At 44.2% G+C, this 14,363-nt stretch overlaps 1 protein-coding gene across 1 annotated transcript in view; it reads right to left on the reverse strand.

The window, feature by feature from the left end:
* Window positions 1-635: 635 nt before the first annotated feature.
* LOC129826292 (bone morphogenetic protein 1-like) overlaps window positions 636-14,363 on the reverse strand; it is a 54,979-nt gene continuing 41,251 nt past the window's right edge. Inside the window, exons 8-20 of the mRNA XM_055886853.1 lie at window positions 11,099-11,214; window positions 9,741-9,843; window positions 9,476-9,592; window positions 8,958-9,103; window positions 7,908-8,103; window positions 7,505-7,630; window positions 6,471-6,631; window positions 6,085-6,265; window positions 4,169-4,294; window positions 3,786-3,913; window positions 3,125-3,338; window positions 2,733-2,983; window positions 636-1,911 (exon numbers count right to left, since the gene is read on the reverse strand). Coding sequence (XP_055742828.1) covers window positions 1,777-1,911; window positions 2,733-2,983; window positions 3,125-3,338; window positions 3,786-3,913; window positions 4,169-4,294; window positions 6,085-6,265; window positions 6,471-6,631; window positions 7,505-7,630; window positions 7,908-8,103; window positions 8,958-9,103; window positions 9,476-9,592; window positions 9,741-9,843; window positions 11,099-11,214 — 2,000 coding nt within the window. The 3' untranslated portion in view covers window positions 636-1,776. The remainder of the gene's footprint in view (window positions 1,912-2,732; window positions 2,984-3,124; window positions 3,339-3,785; window positions 3,914-4,168; window positions 4,295-6,084; window positions 6,266-6,470; window positions 6,632-7,504; window positions 7,631-7,907; window positions 8,104-8,957; window positions 9,104-9,475; window positions 9,593-9,740; window positions 9,844-11,098; window positions 11,215-14,363) is intronic.

Genomic DNA, 14,363 nt, shown 5'->3' on the forward strand with positions numbered 1-14,363 from the left:
TTGTGTGATTGAATACCTGAACATTCTTGGCCTTCATTGGTTTGTGGAGCTTGGCAGTCTCAGACCTATGTGCTTCAGGCTATTAGAAAATAATCAGTCCTGTGGAAGCATTCTCTGCCTCTACAGTGCCCAGGGCTCTCACCTAAACAGCATAGGGTAAAAACACAGCTGAAACGACACAGGAGCACACACACACACACACACACACACACACACACACAGAGCACTTACTTTGTTAGCACAAGCACATCCATTGGTTCTTACAAAACCAACCATGCTGAACATCTGCATTGATTGATTATAGAGGCAAAGACATTAAGTGACAGCTGGCATTTTCAGTCAAATTAAAAAGAACCCGAAAAGAGAGTGGGATAACAGTAATTGACATGTATTCAACATCATTCTCGCTGCACAATACCAACACATCATAATACATGGAATTCAGCAGAGCCCCATCATAAACAGATGAATATATTGTGAAGGTGTTGCTATGACAATGCCTACTCAGACTCGCCTGCACCAGACCCTTCTGTCACAAAAAAGGGCTCTGGCATGGCCCCTGGAGATTGCACTATTTATGGAGAGTTTTAGTCTAGGGAGAGAAAATGCTGCACATTAAAACTGTACGTGAACACTGAAACAGAACCCATATCTTTATTACCCCATGTTACAGGGTACAAACAGCTCTCAAGCACACCTGAGCAACCAAATGGTGCAATGAAAATAAAATCAGGGAATAAAAGTGATAAAATGCATAAAAAATAAGTGAACTTGCATTGCATTTTACAAAAAATCGTTAGTTCATGATTTTTGAACAATTCACTGTAAAGTGCTTACTGATGATTTGAGTTGAGGAAAGCATGTCATGTCCCTTTGAATAATCATACACATTACAATTACACAGAGAGATACAGCAATAGCCCCTCAATGGGCAAGCAATTACCAACCAGAAGACATAGGCCACATTTCATGTATTAGTCCTTTAATAAGATAACTGCTTCCTTAATTTCCTTGTTAATGGTAATAGCGAGAATCTTGCACTGGTTGCCAGGACAATGCCAATTACAAATACTGGTGTTGTCACTGTACAGTTTCCTTCTCTCTTCTTGTAATTACATGCAATTCTCAGACATATAGTATCAAAACCTCAAGTCAAGGGCATCCCTCTAATCCTCTTATTGACTGGAATCCTTGAACAATATGGGTGGGAATGTGAGGAGGAGAGGAGAGGAGCTCTAGTATTCTGGAGGAGTTTGGCTGGAAGATTGAGGTTGGTGAATCCCTCTGGAACTTCCTCCAGTCTCTTCCCCATCCTTTTCTCTCCTCGCCTCCTTCCCCCCTGGCGTGGGGGGGCTGGCCTGACAAAAGCAGGGATCTGTCTGGCTGATGCCTGCCTTCCTACAGGTCCTGAGAATCCACTGTTGTTCATTTTGCTCTCATTAGGAGGCATAGAAAATAAAAAAAGAACCAAAAAAAAACCCGGGGGTAGAAAATTCTCCCCCTGAATCCACCTAACCGGATATCCACCCACCCGCCCCAATCATAACCATAAACAAAAGGTAAAAACAAGGTCTACTGTAGAATGGCTTTACTCCTCACAGTCTGTAGGGAGCTGGGGTCCCTGGGAGCTGAGGTGCGGTTTGTGGTCTTGCGGCTGTTCTGTCGTTTCTGAATGATCTTGGTGGCCGAAGGTTTCCGAGTGTCAGGCTGTCGCCTCCCCTGGGGGCCCCTCCACTTGCCCCTCTGCCCAACCCGGCCCTTTCCGGCCCCCGCTGGTCACTTGCGCGAGTGCAGTGTGTCCTGAAACTTGGTGCTAGTGTAGCGCACGTGGAAGCCCTTCTTGTTGATGGTGTCATCAGAGCGGAACTTGATTACAACGGAGTCGCCGGCAGAGTAGATCTCCTCAGGAGGCTGGGGGAACAGAGGAGAAAACACAGATGGAGTTAACCGCTGTCGCCTTCTGGCACTCTGACTGCACTTCAATTAAAACCAAATGATATCTCATAGATCCAGACTGAGGGGGCTGTAGGGTAAGGGAGGGGAGGGCTGTTGGAGTGAACAACTGCCACTTATTCTCCAATAAAAATCATATAATGAGCTTTCCACTTTACTTTACAGTCTGTTTCCAGTTTAGTCCAATATGTCTAAAAAGGGCTTGATGGAGGAAGTGGCCCACTTGGTACTGTGAGCATTATGTGTCCTCCAGCTCCTGCTAGCACTGATTTACAGGACCAGGCATCAGTAGAGACACAGGCTTATTACTGATGTGTGTTAAATTAAATCAAGCTGTTCCTTGACCTACGGATTTAATGCTTCAACTCCCCAGTGGCCTCATTGTTTCAGCTCCCCCCCACCTACTGTAGCCTCAGCGTCAGCTGATTAGTTCTCAGTTACAGCTCAATGCTGGAGACCATGAGAGCCTTTCACAAGCCAGCCAGGGTCCGCTTTTATCAAGCTCAGCTGCTACTGAAGCAATATACTCCAACCCGGTGGAACACATCAACTTTAACAAAGTGATTAAAGCCGGAGAGCAGAGTAGAAATCTTCAAAACTTTAACACTCAAACACAGTGTGAAAGGTTATTTTTCAACTGCAGAGCTAATTTTACACAATCTCTGAAAGTGTTGTTTTAACACAGCTGGTTCAACAAAGCTAGACCTGAAAGAAAGAATACCGATATTATGACAGTACATCGCTGGTCCTTCAATAGATGAGATTATCAGTGAGTTTACCCCAGAGCCACAGTAGCGTCCCAGCCTTGGGGACTTGGTATCGACACCATCAAAGAGCTCCATGTAGTCGTAGCCACAGTCAGCCTCCTCCTCAATCTCAAAGGTCTGGAAGATGAGCTCCACTCCGTAGCCTTTCTCAGCAGCGATCACCCACTGGCAGTCAGACGCACCGGGGTAGTTATTGTCCCCAAACTGAGCATGGGAGTACAGGTCTTTGGTCTTGACCTCAGCCTTATGACGACCTCCACACTCTGGAGATAATAACAAAAAAAATCCATAGATATCACTCAGAAGGAACTAACCAATAACCTTTGAGGAGAAGCAAGTGCAATACATCTAGCCATACAGTGGGCTCTAAGTTGTGAGTCTAAGTTGTGTTGGCGGTAATATACCTGCTGTGTGGGAGGCCTCGAAGCCCTTCTTCTGGACAGAGTTATCAGAGAAGAAGCGGATGAACATCTTGTTGGCGCTGGACATGATGGGAGGAGGCTTCTTAGTGCCACAGAAGCGACCCAGACTGGGGGCTTTGCCGTCGCGCCCATCGTAGATCTCGATGTGGTCGTAGGCGCACTCCAGATGGGCCTCCATATCAATCTCATTGAAGGCCTGAGAAAAAGCATGAGGGGGAGAGAAGGAGATCAAATAGGGAAAGAGGATTGCAGGTATACAGCCTGTTTTACAAGAGATAGAGTATGAAATACAATGGTTCCCTATTAGCGGAATAACCTTTAGAAACCCATTGGAACGAAGACACATGCAATCACTTTTCATTGGCTAATCCCAGTTAACTATATTCAAAAAGCTGAGATATGTACAGCATGCCATGGATGAAGACAAATGGTATGAATGTTACAGAAGGTGGAGCCATTCATGCTTAGGGGATTGTTTCAATCACACTGCCAACAGAGGCTGTGGTGCTCAGTACAGTACAGTATAAAGTCCTCAATGATTTCCACAGTTCTTTCAAACCCCCCTTCCTGCAAACACAAGCATACCAAGAGCCACACACATGCAATCTGTTTGTTAGAGAGTTGGAGGGGGACAGACACATACGATTTTGATGCGATGGCCTGCAGTGGTGGAGAGCGCCCAAGTGCATGCCTTCTTGCTGGGGTATTTATCTGGCCAATTGGGGCTTGTGATGGTGCCAGTCACACTGTTCACAACGTGATCACAGCCGGCTGCAAAAACACATCCACAAAGTTAGCATCCCTCTCCTGTATCATCTCTGCTCCACACAAGATAATGTCCAAACCCCACTCAGGGGCTGTTGTTCTTGGCACATGGTAGTGTTTCCCCGCTCACCCCCACTCATTGCAATAGGAAGTCATCCCCCTAAAAATAACCTCTAGAGCTCCAACCCGCATAAAATAAATAAACCCAGAATCAATGTGCCAGTGGGTCTCAGTTTCAGTGCGCAGGTGGCCAATTGGTACCTTCTTTGCAGTCGTGTTTGTTCTCATGCAGCACAAAGCCACTGCGGCACTGACAGCTGTAGCTCCCGAAGGTGTTGACACACTCATGCTGGCAGCCTCCATTCTCCTTTGAGCACTCGTCTTTGTCTGGGGACATAAAGGGACACTACCTTGATGAACGTTTCTCCCACACAAGCACACTTGTGGTGTCAAATTGATGAACCGTCACTCATACAGTGCCTTGCAAAAGTATTCATCCCACTTGGCATTTTTCCTATTTGGTGCATTACAACTTGTAATTTAAATTGATTTTTATTTGGATTTCATGTAATGGACATACACAAAATAGTCCAAATTGGTGAAGTGAAATGAAAAAAATTACTTGTTTCAAAAAATTCAAAAAAATAAAGAAACGGAAAAGGGGTACGTGCATATGTATTCACCCCCCTTTTGCTATGAAGCCCCTAAATAAGATCTGTTGCAACCAATTACCTTCAGAAGTCACATAGTAACATTTGTTAAATAAAGTCCACCTGTGTGCAATCTAAGTGTCACATAATATCAGTATATATACACAACTGTTCTGAAAGGCCCCAGAGTCTGCAACACCACAAAGCAAGGGGCACTACCAATCAAGCGGCACCTTGGAGACCAAGGACCTCTCCAAACAGGTCAGGGACAAAGTTGTGGAGAAGTACAGATCAGGGTTGGGTTATAAAAAAATATCAGAAACTTTGAACATCCCACAGAGCACCATTAAATCCATTATCAAATTTTTTAAAGAATATGGCACCACAACAAACCTGCCAAGATAGGGCCGCCCACCAAAATTCCCACACCAGGCAAGGAGAAAATTAATCAGAGAGGCAACAAAGAGACCAAAGATAACCCTGAAGGAGCTGCAAAGCTCCACAGCGGAGATTGGAGTGTCTGTCCATAGGACCACTTTAAGCCGTACACTCCACAGAGCTGGGCTTTACAGAGGAGTGGCCAAAAAAAGCCATTGCTTAAAGAAAAAAATAAGAAAAACAAGTTTGGTGTTCGCCAAAAGGCATGTGGGAGACTCCCCAAACATATGGAAGAAGGTACTCTGGTCAGATGAGACTAAAATTAAACTTTTTGGCCATCAAGAAAAATGCTATGTCTGGTGCAAACACAACACCTCTCATCACCCCAAGAATACCATCCCAACAGTGAAGCATGGTGGTGGCAGCATCATGCTGTGGGGCTGTTTTTCCATCGGCAGGGACTGGGAAACTGGTTGGAATTGAAGGAATGATGGATGGCGCTAAATACAGGGAAATTCTTGAGGGAAACCTGTGTCAGTCTTCCAGAGATTTGAGACTGGGATGGAGGTTCACCCTTCAGCAGAACAATGACCCTAAGCATACTGCTAAAGCAACACTTGAGTGATTTAAGGGGAAACATTTAAATGTCTTGGAATGGCCAAGTCAAAGCCCAGACCTCAATCCAATTGAGAATATGTGGTATGACTTAAAGATTGCTGTACACCAGCAGAACCCATCCAAGTTGAAGGAGCTGGAGCAGTTTTGCCTTAAAGAATGGGCAAAAAAATCCAGTGGCTAGATGTGCCAAGCTTATCGAGACATACCCCAAGAGACTTGCAGCTGTAACTGCTGCAAAAGGTGTCTCTACAAAGTATTGACTTTGGTGGGGGTGAAGTTATGCATGCTCAAGTTCTGTTATTCTGTGTTATTTCTTATTTGTTTCACAATAAAACATATTTTGCATCTTCAAAGTGGTAGGCATGTTGTGTAAATCAAATGATACAAACCCCCCCAAAATACATTTTAATTCCAGGTTGTAAGGCAACAAAATAGAAAAATGCCAAGGGGGGTGAATACTTTCGCAAGCCACTGTACACACAGAAACAGACTCTTGGAGGGAAAGACACACACACAGTGTCAAAGGCTCACCTGAGAAGAACTGAGCTTTGAATCCCTTCTTGGAGACGGTGTTGTCTGACTTAAACTCAATGCGCATGTTGTTGTACTGAGAGGTGATGACCTCGGGTTTCTCTGCTCCACAGAACTTCCCATGTAGCCTTGAGTCTGCTGAAAGCCCACTGCGCACCTCCACATAGTCATATTTACACACCTGGACAGAGAAACAGCAGGCCATTACAGCATGAAACATTAAGGGAATGTAATTACAACTTGTACAAATACGATGCACAGGAATATATTACAAACAGTATGTACTCTATGACAGACAGGAGGACAGCTTCACGATGACACCACTAAGACCCATGGGGATAGAACAAACCCAACCCGTGCTCAGTCATAACAACCCCGGTGCTCACGTCATTGCCCTCAGTCTCAAAGACGTCAAAAAGCAGAGTGATTCGGTACTGCGTGGGTGCCACCAGCTGCCAGATACAGTTCTTATTGGGGGGGTACTCTCTGGGCCAGCCTGGACTGGTGATGGAGCCGTTCAGCTTGGTGATGAAACCTCCACAGGCAGCTACACAGACAGAGGAGAGGAGAGGAGACCAGGACAATGGTTAAGATGTGCTTAAACTTCATATGGTTATAATGATAAAATGGTGTATATAAAAATGTGTATCACTGACAATTTGTGCAAAACATCTATCTGTAGTAGCAGAATCATTTTCATTACACATATCGGTCAATAAAGGTCAACACAATTGGCTGACCTGCTGTTTTCACAGCAACCTACCGCTGATGGTCTCAGACAGGCTTGACAGTTACGCAATATCATGTTCTGACGTATTAATGCAAAGTGTGGTAGGGTATTATCCCCAAAAAGCTTAAAAACACAATGCGTGTCATCCAAAAAGGTTAAGCTGGGTATTAATAAACCATTGAGGATAATGTTATAACAGACACCCTACTTTATTTTCACCAAAACCTTAAACATGCAGAAATGTATGTAATCCAAAAGGGTTAAGCTCGATAATTATTCAATGTTTGAGGAACATGTAATAGCAGGCCTCCTCCTCTAGAGGCAGACAGTGGTCAGGTTTGGTAAAAAAAAAAAAGAACGAAAACTTCTGTCTGGTTCTAATTTACAGGTGATCATCTAATTAGGATGTTTTTAAACACTTGCGTTGGGCTCTGATTACCTGTGATGTTGGATTGAATTTTGGTTGGGTGAGTACATCAAATTACAACCCCATTTGGTGGCAGAAATCCAAATGACAATCCAATGACAAATCTCTAGAGGTATTTTTTCTAGCTACTGTTTGTGGGGCAACTGGACTTGGTGTATTTGGGTGGTAGTGATTAAATAACAGCAGTGAACTGCATTACTATGTGACCTGCAGTAGAGGAGACATTATTGAGCAGGCTCTGGGCAGCATTCTACTGTACTCACCCTCACAGCTGCGCTTGTCGGCAGCCAGCTCGTAGCCCGGGTCACAGGCACACTTGTAGCTGCCCAGTGTGTTGACACAGCGTTGCTCACAGCGACCATTGTCGGGCTTGGAGCACTCGTCCATCTCTACAACCACAACAATAACATGTTACCTTTACACGGCCTCGCAACTCAACAGCCTATAAGTCACAAATGATGAATGCTGCAATTTAACTATCCTGAAATAAACATAATTTAACTAAATCAATCATGACGGAATTACTCTCAAATTACTCAATTTGACATGCTGCTGAGAGATTTATTACATGGAAATCACACTGGTAATTTCTACAACGAGGGTATATGCCATCAGCAATGACTTTTTAGGTGTTATTTTCTATAGTCCAAACCCTTGAGATCTGACCTTTGAAAAAGTTGGCTGCGAAACCAGCCTTGTTGACAGAGCCATCAGACACAAACTTCATCCACAGCTGGTTGGAACTGGTCTTGATGTCATCTGGCTTGTCGTAGCCACAGAAGCGTCCCAGCAGTGGGCTGTTGTCTGAGTTCCCATCCCTCACCTCCAGGTAGTCATAGGCACAGCTGTCATGCCTCTCAATCTAAGGAAAAGAGGAGACAAAGGGACAGGGTTAGTAGAACTTCAATTCATTTTCATAATTAAAGGTTGCAGAGGATATGGATGTAGCGGCAGTATGTAAATTTGAAAGCGGGTGGGGGAGTTAGGGGGCCCTCCTGAATGAGACATGAGTGCCGCTAAATGTAACAAAAGTCTAACTTTGGGGGGGCTAATTTAACCAATCTCCTATTTGTTTACAACGCAATTGTGTACTGCTACAGTGGTAAATATACAAATAAAAGCTTATTCCAAATTAAACGAACACCCCCATCTCTCTGTCATGGTTTAAACTGGTTTCAGTTGGTTCAAGTTCTTTCAATCAATTTCATCTCTTCACTCTGCCTCTGTCTTGAGCTATCGCTAGCAAACTTGCAACATTGTTTTAACTGGGCCCTCAAAAGTTTACCTTGCCGATGAGCTTGGGACAGACACATCCGTAGTTCAGCCCCTTTTCAGGTGTACCCGACTTTTCTTTTTACAAAAAATGTCAATTTGTCAGCAAGACGCATAAATTAATTCAGGCTACAAGAGTGGGCCTAATGACAATTGGGGTATTTTGCAACAAATCTCTTTCCCTTCATCAATCGCGGGTGCACAATGCTGTAATTATTTTGCAGTGGACGAAAGTGTGTAGGTGGTCTACTTTTTGAAGTGATTTGTTTGACGATCAGATGAAAATAACATCATGCCACATGAATACAATTTTAACAATCAGTCCCATGAAAAAAATGGAAACCCCCAATGTCATGGTAGGATTCGCAGTCTGTGTAGCACTGTGTAAAAATGTGCTACTTGATGTGAGGGTATGAAAATAACAAAGCGGCTCGTATCTCTTACCTCAAAGGACTGGAAGGTCAGGCCGACGTGGTAGCCCTGAGACACACTGATCTTCCATATGCACACCTTGTTGGGCCGATAGTCGTCTGGGTAGTTAGGAGACTGGATCTGTCCGTTATCCTTCTTCACCTCCCCTCCACAGATGGCTGAATGGCAGAGAACATGCAGTGATGTCATCGTTATCTATCATCATCATCATCATTACCACATTTCTCTCAAGGGTATTGTGTTTTGTTGCATGTATTTCATAATGTTGATTATTAAAAATGATTCCTATATTAAAAACATCATGCTCTACAGTCTGGATATAATGTTGAGCTGAAAATCACCTCGGACCAAAATCTGATTAATGCAGAATAACGTGCTCTACCCATTAGCATGGAGGCAGCCAGATGTGGGGATTTGACAGAATCACTGAGCTGTTTTCAGGCACGTTGTTCAGTCTGTGACCCAGGTGGCCAGTCAGTCAGCTGAGCTGTGTTGTTATGGGGCTGCTGGGGCTCAGGCTCTGGCCTTACCTTCATACACAGCGGAGAAGCCCTTCCCCACCCAGTTACTGCTGCTGCGGAACTCGATCCACAACCGGCTGTCAGTGGAGATGATTGGTTCAGGCAGCTTATCCCCACAGAAACGACCTGGAACACACACACCAGATCACCTTATCAGACTCCAGAACTACTTTTTTGTCCAGACAAACTTATTATATTAAGTTTATTTTCAGCATCACTGTACCGTAGTGTAGTGCATGTATGGAACTATATCTTTCTTCTAATAAATCCTGACCTTTCAGAGGGGCTTTCCTGGAGTATCCATCTCTGATCTCGACATGGTCGTACCAGCACAGGTGACTCCTGTACAGATCCATGGAGGTGAAGTTCAGAATGATCTTAAAAACCAAGAGAGCAAGGTTACAGAACTGGTACAGTGCGGCAGGTAGCCTAGCAGTTAGTGTTAGGCCTGTAACCGAAAGGTTACTGGTTCGAATACCTGAGCCGACAAGGTGAAAATAATCTTCCTACGTGCCCTTGAGCAAAACACTTAACCCTAATTTGCTCTAGGGGCGTGGTACTACTATGGCTGAACCTGTAAAACAACACATTTTCCTGCATATATCCAGCATGTGACAATAAAACATATATACAGTACCATTCAAAAGTTTTAGAACACCTACTCATTCAAGGGTTTGCCTTTATTTTACTATTTTCTACATTGTAGAATAATAGTGAAGACATCAAAACTATGAAATAACACATATGGAATAATGTAGTGACCAAAAAAGTGTTAAACAAATCAAAGTATATTTTAGATTTTAGATTCTTCAAAGCAGCCACACTTTGCCTTGAAGACAGCTTTGAACACTCTTGGCATTCTCTCAACTAACATCACCTGGAATGCTTTTCCAATAGTCTTGAAGGAGTTCCCACATATGCTGAGCACTTGTTGGCTGCTTTTCCTTCACTCTGTGGTCCAACTCATCCCAAACCATCTCAATTGGGTTGAGGTCGGGTGATTATATATATATATATATCATACACACACACATACATATACACACACTACCGTTAACAAGTTTGGGGTCACTTATGTCCTTATTTTTGAAAGAAAAGTAACTTTTTTGACCATTAAAATAACATCAAATTGATCAGAAATACAGTCTAGACATTGTTAATGTTGAAAATGACTATTGTAGCTGGATACGGCTGATTTCTAATGGAACGTCTACATAGGCGTACAGAGGCCCATTATCAGCAACCATCACTCCTGTGTTCCAATGGAACGTTGTGTTAGCTAATCCAAGTTTATCATTTTAAAAGGCTAATTGATCATTAGAAAACCATTTTGCAATTATGTTAGCACAGCTGAAAGCTGTTGTTCTGATTAAAGAAGCAATAAACTGGCCTTTAGACTAGTTGAGTATCTGGGGCATCAGCATTTATATATATATATATATTTTTTTTTTAACATGAGAAGAACAAAACTCCAGTTCTGACTCAAAGGGATCATATAGATCATCATCTAAGATTACATTATCCTAAGGAAAACAGAGGTATCACTACTAAGCCATGATAAACAAAGCACTTCTAAGACTGATCCAAGTTTCTATGTCAGTCAGTTTTCCAAGGCCTCATCATGCCTCCCACCTTTTCCCCTGGCGTGACCGATATTCTCCAGATGCAATGCATGTAGGCTGAGTATCCGTTGGGGAAGCCAGGAGAAGAGAAGTTCCCACTGCTTTCCTGCAGACTGTCTCCACATCCTATCCACACAGACAGACGGACAGAGAGAGACAGACGGACAGAGAGAGACAGAGAGAAAGAGAGTGTGCGAGAGAGAGACAGACATTAACATGAGGACCACATCAACCAGTGGAGGACATAGCAATTAGTTTCTGTACTGATATGAGCTAAGACATATGGACTCCAGCAGTAGCATAGAGAAACAGCAATGACGTAGCCAAGTCCCACTAAAGGGATGCTCCAGAAGACAGCAGCTTGATGCAACAATTAAAGTGCCTTCAGAAAGTATTCACAACCCTGGACTTTTTCTACATTTTGTTGCGTTAAAGCCTGAATTTTAAATGTATTAAATTGAGATGTGTCACTGGCATACACACAATACCACATAATGTCTAAGTGGAATTATGTTCTTAGAAATGTTTACAAATTAATTAAAAATGAAAAGCCGAAATGTCTTGACTCAATAAGTATTCCACCCTGCTGGTATGTTAATGGCAAGCTTAAATAAGTTCAGGGGTAAAAATGTGCATAACAAGTCACATAATAAGTTGCATGAACTCACCCTGTGTGCAATTATAGTGTTAAACATGCTTTTTTAATGACTACCTCATCTCTGTACCCCAGATGAACCTTACAATTATCTGTATCTCAGTTGAGCAGTGAATTTAAAACACAGGCTCAACCAAAAACAACAGGGAGGTTTTCCAATGCCTCGCAAAGAAGAACACTTATTTGTAGATGGGTAAATATTGAATATCCCTTTGAGCGAGGTGAAGTTATTAACTATACTTTGGATGGTGTATCAATACACACCAGTCACTACAAAGATACAGCCGTCCTTCCAAACTCAATTGCCAGAGAGTAAGGAAACCGCTCAGGGATTTCACCATGAGGCCAATGGTGAAATCAAATCAAAGTTTATTTGTCACGTGCGCCAAATACAACAGGTGTAGTAGACCTTACAGTGAAATACTTACTTACAGGTTCTAACCAATAGTGCAAAAAAGGTATTAGGTATTAAACAATAGGTAGGTAAAGAAATAAAACAACAGTAAAAAGACAGGCTATGTACAGTAGCGAGGCTATAAGAGTAGCAAGGCTACATACAGACACCGGTTAGTCAGGCTGATTGAGGTAGTATGTACATGTAGATATGGTTAAAGTGACTATGCATATATGATGAACAGAGAGTAGCAGTAGCGTAAAAGAGGGGTTGGCGGGTGGTGGGTGGGACACAATGCAGATAGCCCGCTTAGCCAATGTGCGGGAGCACTGGTTGGTCGGCCAAATTGAGGTAGTATGTACATGAATGTCTAGTTAAAGTGACTATGCATATATGATAAACAGAGAGTAGCAGCAGAGTAAAAAGAGGGGTTGGGGGCACACAATGCAAATAGTCCGGGTAGCCATTTGATTAGATGTGCAGGAGTCTTATGGCTTAGGGGTAAAAACTGTTGAGAAGCCTTTATGTCCAAGACTTGGCACTCCAGTATCGCTTGCCATGCGGTAGTAGAGAGAACAGTCTATGACTGGGGTGGCTGGGGTCTTTGACAATTGTTAGGGCCTTCCTCTGACACTGCCTGGTGTAGAGGTCCTGGATGGCAGGCAGCTTAGCCCCAGTGATGTACTGGGCCGTACGCATCACCCTCTGTAGTGCCTTGCGGTCAGAGGCCGCGCAATTGCTGTACCAGGCAGTGATGCAGCCAGTCAGGATGCTCTCGATGTTGAAGCTGTAGAACCTTTTGAGGATCTCAGGACCCATGCCAAATCTTTTTAGTTTCCTGAGGGGGAATAGGCTTTATCGTGCCCTCTTCACGACTGTCTTGGTGTGTTTGGACCATTCTAGTTTGTTGTGGATGTGGACACCAAGGAACTTGACGCTCTCAACCTGCTCCACTACAGCCCTATTGATGAGAATGGGGGCGTGCTCGGTCCTCATTTTCCTGTAGTCCACAATCATCTCCTTAGTCTTGGTTACGTTGAGGGATAGGTTGTTATTCTGGCACCACCCGGCCAGGTCTCTGATCTCCTCCCTATAGGCTGTCTCGTCGTTTATCAGGCCTACCACTGTCAGCAAACTTAATGATGGTGTTGGAGCCGTGCCTGGCCATGCAGTCGTGGGTGAACAGGAGGTACAGGAGGGGACTGAGCACGCACCCCTGGGGAGCTCCAGTGTTGAGGATCAGCGTGGCAGATGTGTTGCTACCTACCCTCACCACCTGGGGGCGGCCCGTCAGGAAGTCCAGGATCCAGTTGCAGAGGGGAGGTGCTTAGTCCCAGGATCCTTAGCTTAGTGATGAGCTTTGAGGGTACTATGGTGTTGAACGCTGAGCTGTAGTCAATGAACAGCATTCTCACATAAGTGTTCCTTTTGTCCAGGCGGGAAGTGGCAGTGTGGAGTGCAATAGAGATTGCATCATCTGTGGATCTGTTTGGGCGGTATGCAAATTGGAGTGGGTCTCGGGTTTCTGGGATAATGGTGTTGATGTGAGCCATTACCAAACTTTTAAAGCACTTCATGGCTACGGACGTGAGTGCTACGGGTCTGTAGTCATTTAGGCAGGTTGCTTTTGTGTTCTGGGACTATGGTGGTCTGGGACTATGGTGGTCAGGGACTATGGTGGTCTGCTTGAAATATGTTGGTATTACAGACTCAATCAGGGACATGTTGAAAATGTCAGTGAAGACACCTGCCAGTTGGTCAGCATTATGCCCGGAGCACACGTCCTGGTAATCCGTCTGGCCCCGCAGCCTTGTGTATGTTGACCTGTTTAAAGGTCTTACTCACGTCGGCTATGGAGAGCGTGATCACACAGTCGTCCGGAACAGCTGATGCTCTCATGCATGCCTCAGTGTTTCTTGCCTCGAAGCGAGCATAGAAGTAATTTAGCTCGTCTGGTAGGCTCGTGTCACTGGGCAGCTCGCGGCTATGCTTTCCTTTGTAGTCTGTAATAGTTTGCAAGCCCTGCCACATAAGACGAGCGTCGGAGCCGGTGTAGTATGATTCAGTCTTAACATGTATTGACGCTTTGCCTGTTTGATGGTTCGTCGCAGGGCATAGCAGGATTTCTTGTAAGCTTCTGGGTTAGAGTCCCGCACCTTGAAAGAGGCAACTCTACCCTTTAGCTCAGTGCGAATGTTGCCTGTAATCCATGGCTTCTGGTGAGGT

Source organism: Salvelinus fontinalis, chromosome 28, assembly GCF_029448725.1.
Source record: "Salvelinus fontinalis isolate EN_2023a chromosome 28, ASM2944872v1, whole genome shotgun sequence".
Lineage (NCBI taxonomy): Eukaryota > Metazoa > Chordata > Actinopteri > Salmoniformes > Salmonidae > Salvelinus > Salvelinus fontinalis.